The 10,015-nt window shown below is 45.3% G+C and overlaps 1 protein-coding gene across 1 annotated transcript; it reads right to left on the reverse strand.

Moving 5' to 3' along the window:
- Positions 1–2,454: 2,454 nt before the first annotated feature.
- Positions 2,455–5,354, reverse strand: LOC109758800 (uncharacterized). The gene is made up of 7 exons (XM_020317669.3): positions 5,091–5,354; positions 4,876–4,947; positions 4,268–4,335; positions 3,136–3,259; positions 2,930–3,013; positions 2,697–2,807; positions 2,455–2,614 (listed from the first exon to the last, which is right to left on the reverse strand). The coding sequence occupies exons 1-7, from the start codon at positions 5,268–5,270 to the stop codon at positions 2,546–2,548; spliced, it is 708 nt and encodes a 235-aa protein (XP_020173258.1). The 5' UTR covers positions 5,271–5,354; the 3' UTR covers positions 2,455–2,545.
- Between the last annotated feature and the right edge of the window lie 4,661 nt (positions 5,355–10,015).

Here is a 10,015-nt window from a genome sequence, read left to right on the forward strand (position 1 = left end):
TCTGCCCCAAGTCATGATTAAGTTCTAGTTTTTGTGAAACTCAGGTGAGCTGCACATCAAAGCATCATTTACTAGTGCCTCTGCAATTGTTTTGTAGGTACCGTAGTGGCCGAGTATGCACCTTACATTGGATCAATCATATATTTCTATCTTCCAGTGGCTCAACCACATCTTCCAATTTAATGATCTTAGATGCTTATGGTTGTGCTTGTTAAGCAGTATTAGTATTTAGACTAATATGGACCCCTAGACCGATACTGATACTCCTTAGCAGAGTGATGCTGATATGTAGGCTTAGACATTGGAACTAGCTGGAACTTAAGGGCTACATGCACCTGCTTGATGTCACCTAGCAATTTACACCCTTTTGAGTTTGAAGTTAACAAAAATCATCAAACAAGTTGACTTTGTTGTTTTGGGTGCACGTTCACTGCATATTCCGCAGAGAAATGTATAACCAAATTATATGTAGCTTGATGGATGCATATGCATGCTTGTAGCCATGTAGAAAGTTAGAAATAATGCATGCTTAAGGTGTCATCATGGTGTTTAGCGGAAGTTCTTTCTCGATGCTATCTTGTAGCGAAATATGAGCCACTGTGACAAAAATTATTGCCACATGGTCCATACATTGCTCATATTTATTGAGTCCACTCTAATACAGTGATTTGAATCCCAGTATCACTCCTGTGAGTACGATTTCGTCCAGTTTTCTGCATTACTATCTCTTGTCTTAAATTTCTATCGAAGTGCTTTTTGCAAAGTAAAGCACCCCGACAAACCTATGGTCTTTCTGACAGGAACTGTTTCACGTTACATGTTATCAAGAATTTCAGTTAGGTTCAATAGTCCGTTCACCAACCTTCACTATTAATTGTCAAGATTATTCATGATCCGGCAGAAGCATTCTTACAGGTCAAGCAATATTGTATCAGCCTTTCAGGTTAAGGCATGCACTTGTGGCGTAAACTGCCAAAGAATTGTCCAAATTATACAGTCTATTGACTGCAGAATTATAGATGACACCGTTTTTGATCATTCTTGAAAACACCTGAAGCTTGTTGCTCTTTGAAGTTTCAACTTCTGAATTCTTCTTTATCATTGGTTACTTAATTAGTCTGAGATATATGTAGGCGTGTAGCACATTTTGTTAAGCAAGATAGTTATCTATATGATTTTGTGAATTGCTGTATAGCTCCTTGTATGATATCCTTTAGGCATGTTTCTGTCAGTAGACCAATTATCTGATTCTTTGTTGTTTCTGTTCTTAGACTATTGCAAATAGGACCATTTCATGATTGCCAAATGCTTAAAATCAGGAAAACGGTTGTCAGATATTGATTGCTCCCTTGGCTTTTATCTAAATGATAGAATTTCACAGCTATCTACCGCTTGGAAAGTGGATGACCATCTGCCATCTTATATGGAGATGGCATTCTTTTGATACTACTAGTCTGCCAATCTGCTGACCTAGTGATCTGAGATTTAGCTCCTCGTGGTTTATAACATACCGATGTTGGTCCTTTCGCTAAATCTGCATCATTCTGTTCTCTGTTAAATGCTATGGTGCAGATTGCATATATTTCTTGCATGTAACAATTATTTATCACATATTCTTATCGGTTCGTTACATGGTACCTGTTGTGTTCAATTAGCTGGATTTACATGAGGCCTTGTATCTTAATATGTCCCACAACACATGCTACCCTTTTTGGTCTACCATGTGGTGAGTGCTTCCAACTTGGCACTTGGTTGGTATGAGGCACTAGCTAACATATACTATTGAGCCCCCGTGAGTACTGCTGCACACTTATGTTTGGTGAACTCAATTTTTTCTGATCCCCACTCTTAATTAAAATTCGAATCTGACAGGCAAGACTGCAGTGATCTAGATCTTGTTTTCTGTTCATATTATTCCTGCATTAATCTTCCCAGGACCATTTGGTTAGTAAGAGAGAAGAAAAAGAAAATACTGAGTGCGAGATCTTGTTTTTTCTTTTCATATTACTCCTACATTAATCTTGCAAGGCCATTTGTTGTACTACTACCATCCTTGTACAGATTGTGATATATCTGCTGGAGAAGCCTAACCTGGATGAGAGGATTGTCTCAACTCGGATTTTGTGTGTGTGTGGGAGGGAATGGAGTACATGGATATTTTTCTGCTTGATTTGTAACACATACGCCTTTTTTAAATCTATTTCTAAGTGTTATGGGGTGGTGCCGTTTTTATGATTGTCTTAGTTATTTCTCTCCAGTTGCCCGTATAAAAGTTTTTTTGTTTTTGAGGAATCAAAAGTTGATCTTTTTTATAGCGCACGGAAGTGAATTCATACGCAGGGACTTTTTTTCCTTTTTCACAAAAAAAAACACTATTATTTGAGCCTTTATTCACATTTGAGGCCTCCATGGCATAGTGAACTGTGCTAGACTGCAGCAACTGTAATTTTCAACTTTACTATAAAAATATATTTATTTATATGAATAGTTTACAACTGATGGAATTGGTTGAACATTGCCCCCGGCAATACAGTATGTGCAGTATTCATTGAATGCTAATTACAAGCTGCTGCTGCTCCTGGCTACGCCTGGATGCATTCCTTCTTCTTTGCTCCTGCAGAAGCAGGGGAAGAGAGAAGATATATGAGCACTTCAGTCAACCACACCATGTTCCTAGGAATGACAGTCAGACTGACCTCAAGCAGCTGATGCAACCGGTACTGGCGCCGCCCGTGCTGAATCATGCAGATCACCCTCATGACGGCGTAGAGCGGCAGCAAGATCCCCGCGGCCCGAAGAATGTACATCTGCAATGCAAAACCACTCAGCTGTTAGTTTCTTTGCCATCTGATCGATCTGTTAATAGTTTGTTACTCTGTTCTCTTCTTTTCAGATCGAAGCGCGCCGACGAATGTGGCGGCTCACTCACCGTGAGGAGGCTGAACGCACAGTGCTCCGCGGCCTCGATGGTCACCACGGCGATGAGATGCCACACCAGCAGTATGATGGTGAACTGCGTGCACAGAAGTTTCAGAGAGATCAGAACCCAGGTGACAGACAGACACCACGCAGCAAAGCATGAAGCTGACAAAGTGACAATATGGTTCAGTTTGCTGCCAAGCCGACGGCTCGTACCGTTATCGCCAACGGCCGGCACCACGAGCAGCCGACGGCGTCCGGGCCGTCCATCGGCCCGTCTGACGGCGCATACTGCATGCCCTGGTGCCCGTCCAGCTCCTCCTCCTCATCCTCATCCTCGCTGCATGAGAAATCGACAAGTACAGCGTCAGTCAATCAGGCAACGTTCAGTTGATGGACGGTACACCGTCTGGTGGTTGCTGCACTCTGCTCTGCCGTGCGGGCAAAGAGACGATCGACGGGGCGGCAACGTGGGGGCAGCGTCGCATTAGCTGGAGCCAAACGGTGGGCCGGGCTGGACTGGACTGGACTGGATGGGCATTGACATTGCCGGTTTGGTGAGATTTGGAGTTTTGGACGCACGCCTTTGACAGGAGACCTCCCTCTCGCCAACGCAAAGCAACAGCCCACATGTACAGGTCAGTATTCTTCTGGCTGTCTTCTCTCTTTCGTCTTGGGCATCAACACGGGATCACAGAGGATCAATTGGTGCTTACCACCTACCGGGTGTCGCCGTGTCGGGGCCGTCGTACGAAAGGCGTCGTCGCCGACCGGCGACACATTTTTGCGGTGCTGGTGCTACTGGGTTCCTTTCTTGCTCTACTACAGCAAGTAGCCTCGCTTGGATCTTACTACTAGCACATTGATGATCCGAATCCCGTGGTCCCTGAGCGGCCTAGATCGTAAGGTATACCTGCCCCGTGGGGCCTGGGAATGGATGGAATTAAGCTGATGAGGCCGACCTGGGGGGTGGGTATCTACCTGCCATTTAAAAATGATCAATGGCGACAGATCTCATCAGCAACCTCTCCCTGGTGGTTAGCATACCCACCCTGATTGCCTTCGCATGATTAGTTGCTGTTCTGAAAAGAATGTGGTACCTAATCATATGTATGGGCATGACATTAGTGCTGCTACGCTACTGGAGATAAGACCGCTGCATCATATACATACATATATACTCGCCAGCTAGCTATGCCTTTGGTGGGAGTGGGATTGGCTGGCCTTATCCTAGACCTAGAGTGCGTATCTGATCCATCCATCCTTCAGATTGAATTGACAATGCAACAGTTTTCCCGTTCGTCTGTTTTGTACTACATCATAGTAATGAGAGAGGGGTGGGGCCTACCTGACAGTAACCAGCACCTCAACGGCCGGAGCTTTCTTGGGAGGGACTGTGTAGCCTGGCTCGAAACCCTGTCAACAAAAGGATTATTAACTTAATGAGAACACCAAAGATGAGGACACTTTATACGGCTCGAAACCCTGTCAACAAAAGCATTAACTCGATGAAAATACTGCTCCTACTAAAGATGAAGGCACTTTATATACATGGAGTGTGCTGTAATGGACAACAGCAAGTCCTTGCTGCGAAAGCTGGGCAGAGGATATTATTATACACGAGGACGTTGCACCAGCACAAGCTGTTGATTGATTATTACACGAAAAGGCTAGAGCGAGCTACTTTGTTCCTCCTCAAAGGCTTCTATTGCTTCGCGTGTACAGAATCAAGTACCACATGTGGACACTTGATTAGGATTATGTATGAAATCATAAAACAGAGTTAGTGGGCGCCTGCCCCACAAGGCCACACCTTAGCTTTCGGCCACCTCTAATAAGATCACATTTCATGGACGGGCTAGCAACGGGACGAAATGAATGATGCGATCGCAATTGGACCCTGGGCGATACAATCCCCACAAGAAATCGAGGAGCGTGCGGAAATGGCGAACCAACCTGAAGGCAAATCTCGCAGAGGGTGCTCCCCTTCTCGTCGCACCACCTCTGCACACACCCCCTGTGCGCATACTGCATACATGCATGAACAAAACATGTCGATTAGACGCGATAAGAACACCAACATGGACGATCGCCCAAGAGAATAGATTAGCATGCCAGCAGTTAACTGACACAAGGCTAGGCAAGGGAGAGATGACGATCCGTGTATGTACCTTGAGAGAGCCGGAGCATGCGCAGGGAGACTCCATTGCCGCGCAGCTCTCGTCCTCCTCCTCGTGGCAAATCCTGCACTGCCTCATGGCGTAGAAAGAGGAGGCGTAGGAGGAAGAAGAAGAGAGGCCGTCCTGCTGCTCCATCGGTTCGTCTCTTGCTTCCAATTCAATGGCGGTCATAGCTATCCTTTCTTTTCCTCTCTCTTTCCGTTCTTGTAAGCCGTAAGGGGTGGGGTTTAAATAGGCACCAAAAGGCAAAGAGCAAAATCCAAATGCTGTGACGTGCGCCCACCACCTAATGCTTACCAACCACTGTTGGGAGGGAAAGAGAGAGACGGTGCCCTCTGTTCCTTCGGTGAACCAGCTGCTGTTAGCCTATCATATGCAATTATGGGAACCTAACCAATTGGCCGCTGTTAGGCGCGTAACCTTTGGCTTTTAAAATTCTGCTCTCTGGTGGATGCCACCAGCTACCATTTACACCGAATTGAGTACACAGGCTCTCTCTCTTTGTACGGTTAGATTTTTTTTTGGAGGATCTTTGGAAGAGAAATTCCCTATATGGCCTTTGTTTATGGTGCCAATATAAAATTTATTTGAGCCGTCCATTCATGAGATCATGGGCTCATAATGTTTGGCTGTCATTTTACTCTTTATTCGTCGCGTGTCATCATTGGCTCGATTCAAACACACCATCTCTTCTAATTAGGGCGCGTGCAATGGCGCTATGTTAGCAATGCCGCCTAGGATAATTGTTTAGTTAGAAGAGAAAAAATGAGAAAAAAAAGGGCTTGTCTTCTCTTAGCTAAGTGATGATCTCTTTTTTTTAGAACCTGATGATCTCTTACTTGGTATGACTAGTAATCGTGTAAGTGCAATGCACGTTATATCAGAGAAGATATTAAATGTATTACACATTATATTAGGAAAAATATTGATTACACGTTAACATTAGGTAGAATATAATTACCATGTTATATTAGAAGATAATAATTGCATTGCATATTGATATTAGGAAAGATATTGATTGCACGATAATATCAGGTAGAATATAATTACCATGTTATATTAGAAAATATATTAATTGCATTGCATATTGATATTAGGAAAGATATTGATTGCACGTTAATATTAGGTATGATATAATTACATGGTTAGCACCGAATGCTAAAGACCGGAGCAACATAGACAATTGGATAGACGCATTTGAATAGGTGAGATGTATTGGATTGCCGCAACTCACTCTTTTTATTTTCGTACATATAAGATAATTCTATCTATGGTACTAGATGTCATCTCTTAGCTGTTTTAAAGTTGTATGAAAATTGAGACACTTATTTTGGAACGGAGGGAGTACTTTTTTTAGTTTAATTTTAATGCGAGTGGATTTTTTTACACACGGGCTCCATGGAGCCCAAAATTTTCAATCATTCAAAAATCAACTTTTAAAGTTTAAAAAAACTGAAATAATGCGCAAGTACTTGTAAATGCATACTGGATGTGTGTGAAATTTCATCATGAAATACGGTTTTATGTGGTTTGCACAAAATAATCATGTAATTTTATAGAGAATAATACTTGTGCTAGAAATAAGTGATTTTGTCATTTCTGTGTAATTCGCATAAAAAAGTATTTTGTCATTAAAATTAGCGGACAAATAATATACATCCATATGTATATGTGTATTTTTTCAGAACTTTTTAAAACTTAAATTTAAATTTTGAAGTTTTTAAGTAAAGGGAGCTCAAGCTCCATTGGGCATTTCTGAATTCTAATCATCCTCATATTTAGAAGCATGTTTTCGTTTTCTTTGGATGACATTTTTTTTTTGAAAGGAGGAAGACCCCCGGCCTCTGCATCTGGATGATGCATACAACCATTTTATTAATTATTCACAAAGACCTTACAAAGTAGTACATCAGTAAGTCTAAAGCCACCATCTTAACATATGTTGCTACTTCTATCCACTTGATGAAGGGGTGCCGATAGTCCGAGCCTAATACCAAACAGACCTCGCACCTAAGCCTAACATTTAAAACCGGAGACCCCAGCCAAGCCATATACCTGGTCTGGGGTACATACCAGTCCGGCGCACTCTCAGAGGCCACCGCCACCGTCTTCCATCGATCCGTCTTCAGAGCAGATAATGGCGCCACGACCTTGCCAGGTCTGCCATCGACGCCACCACGGCACCTGACAGCGCCATCCTCCTGCACGAGTCCGTCTAGACACATCGAACGTCGAGACTCCACTGCGCCACGCCGCCAAGATCCACAGTCGTCGATGCGTAAGATGAAACACCGCTCCACCAAAGATGTTGTCCGATGGTTCCTCGAGTCCATGCACACCTCCAAGACTGACGCCCCCACGGGGGAAACGACGCAAGAGCGTTGCCGTCATCCGATCTATCGATCTAGGGTTTCTCCCGGAGGTAACAGATAGAGGTCTGGAACTTCTCCATGGCGATGTCTTCAAGAAGAGAACGACACAGAAGAGCGCCACCATCGCTGGCCTTGGCATCTAGCCGAGCGCAAGGTTTTCACCCAAATCTGTTCGAAGAACCTCCATCAAATCTTGTGTACGGATCGCCGCCATCTCCACCGGGGACTAGAAGTAGGCTCCAGGCCTCCGCCGCCTGACCAGCCAGCCGTCGCGCCGCGCGAGCAGCATGGCCACCCACACGCCCCAGCCACGCCATCGGAGAGCCCTACACCAGACCCCGCCACCGGCCCACGAGAGGACGAGGCCACGTACGCCCAACAGCCACCGCCGCCAGCCCGTGCCATCTCGCCGCCGCGCCCCACGGCCGCGCCTCGCCGCCACTAGAAGAAAGCGCCCCGCGCCGCCATCCTCGGGCAGGAGGAGAAGAAGGCCCCCCCACCGCCTAGGCCGAGCGGGGTTTGCCCAGCGACCTACGCCGGCTGCGGCGAGGAGGGGCGAGGGGTGGCAGATCTGGGCTCCCCCCGGCCGCCCGCGGGGACGGCACGATGAGAGGAGATCTGGGCTGCTTTGGTGGATCTCTTTCTTTGAATAACATGCATGACATAAGATAAGACTTTTCTTGTGTGTCATGATTAGAGAGATTCAAAACCCACCGGCTGTGTAAATTAGTCGACAGGAAATTTGGATATGTTCTACACACCATAAAATGGACATTTCTTTTTGCGTATAAGACTAAAATATTTCGGTTCACTTATTAGTAGCATCCAAAGTGAGTATATGGACGTTACTGGAATCACCATTTCGTGGGGCTCCGTGTCGCCTCTACCAGTTCCCGTTGAGAAAGAGAGTAGCCGCAGGAGGAGCTCCAGATAAAGCCAATAGGAGTTGCTGGACCTGGGTAAAGTAGAAAAACGGGAGGGGCTCGACGAGCAAAATTTAATGGAGCTGACGGCAAGTGTGATCCAGCCAGAATGGCTGCGTAGGCGAGAGCGCGGCGGTGCGTGGCCACGACGCCAGCATGAAGGAAGCGACTGTTTTGAAAACTACGCGCCTCATCATCATATCATATCTAAAGTTATTTCTGGCGCAAGCTGGACCTACATAGAAAAATACTAGTGTAGTACGGTACTTGTTAAGTGGGATACTTTCAACTCAATCATCATTCATCCAAATAAATTTATCATAATTTCATACTATTTCTCACCAATGGCTATGGACAAAGTTATTACACTTCCATAATCACTTGGAACATCTCTACTAGATCCCCAAACTTATATTTGGGGAGTTTTTTTTTTGTTTCGAGGGATTAAGGCCTAGCTAGCAACCCCTCAAACAGTAATCGCTCAAAAGTATACCTTTTTGTCCCTCAAAACGCGGTATTTAGTTCAAAACCGCAACTTCTGAGTAAAATTAGTTGGTCTGACCTTCCTATGGATGCCGACCCGCCAACCCAGAGGTCAGCCCCATTGCCGCCGTCCATCCTCCGGTGTCGAAACTGTTGCGCACGACCGTCCTGCAGCCCCGCCACCCTCTCCTGCACCTCCTCGTCGCTCACTTATGCTGGAATCCGATTTTACACCGTCGTCGTGTAGCTTCTTCTGGTGGCCACCGAGGTCCGTTTTCGCTTGTAATCAACCTTGGAGATGGCATAGGAAGGTCAAGCGCAAGTCCTAGACGGCCAACGACACTAGAACAGTGAATAAGATAGCCGCCGCCGCATTGACATCCTAGCCGTGTTCGTCGCCTTCGCACCCTGGAACCGCCTCTGCGCGTGCTCGGCAGTGTCGATGGTGTTCTCCGTCGGCGTTCACTTAGCCCGAGATCCATCACCGACCACAGTGTGTCCGAACCCGTCCGCCACAAGGTGTTTGTCAAATTGCCTCTATGTGTTTTTTTTTTATGTTTTTCATTGAAGAAATGTCTCAAATGGATCATTATACTCTCTGATGTGTAGATGAAGAGGTTATGGGAGATGCTTTGTAATGATTCATCGTCGAAGGAGGAGGAAGATGATGACTTCGAGTTGGCCACTGCCGTGGTGTCTATGCACGAGGATTTCAGATTGTATGCATTAGACATGGAAGAATTGCAATGTGGCATGGCAAGGTCAGTACAAAGTGCATTGTCATGATCAAACCATCATTTTTGAGGCAGTTGTATACATGATCTCTGGATTTGGCATGCATACTTCGGGATGCTTAGCTCTCACAATGATCTTAATGTTCGCTAGCGGTCTCCTCTTTTTGCAAGGCTTGTTACCGGTGACAATCCACCTGGCAACTATGTTGTCAGTGACAATGAGTACAACATGGATACTACCTAGCCGATGGCATCCATCCTCCATGGTACACATTTGTGAAGACAATCCACCATCCTAAAAGGAACAAGAAAAATCAATTTGCCACTACGCAAGAATCTGCTAGAAAAGATGTTGAGAGAGCTTTTGGTTTGCTTCAACGATGCTTTACGATAGTCCGGGGATC

The sequence above is a fragment of the Aegilops tauschii genome, chromosome 1 (assembly GCF_002575655.3).
Source record: "Aegilops tauschii subsp. strangulata cultivar AL8/78 chromosome 1, Aet v6.0, whole genome shotgun sequence".
NCBI classification, from domain to species: domain Eukaryota; kingdom Viridiplantae; phylum Streptophyta; class Magnoliopsida; order Poales; family Poaceae; genus Aegilops; species Aegilops tauschii.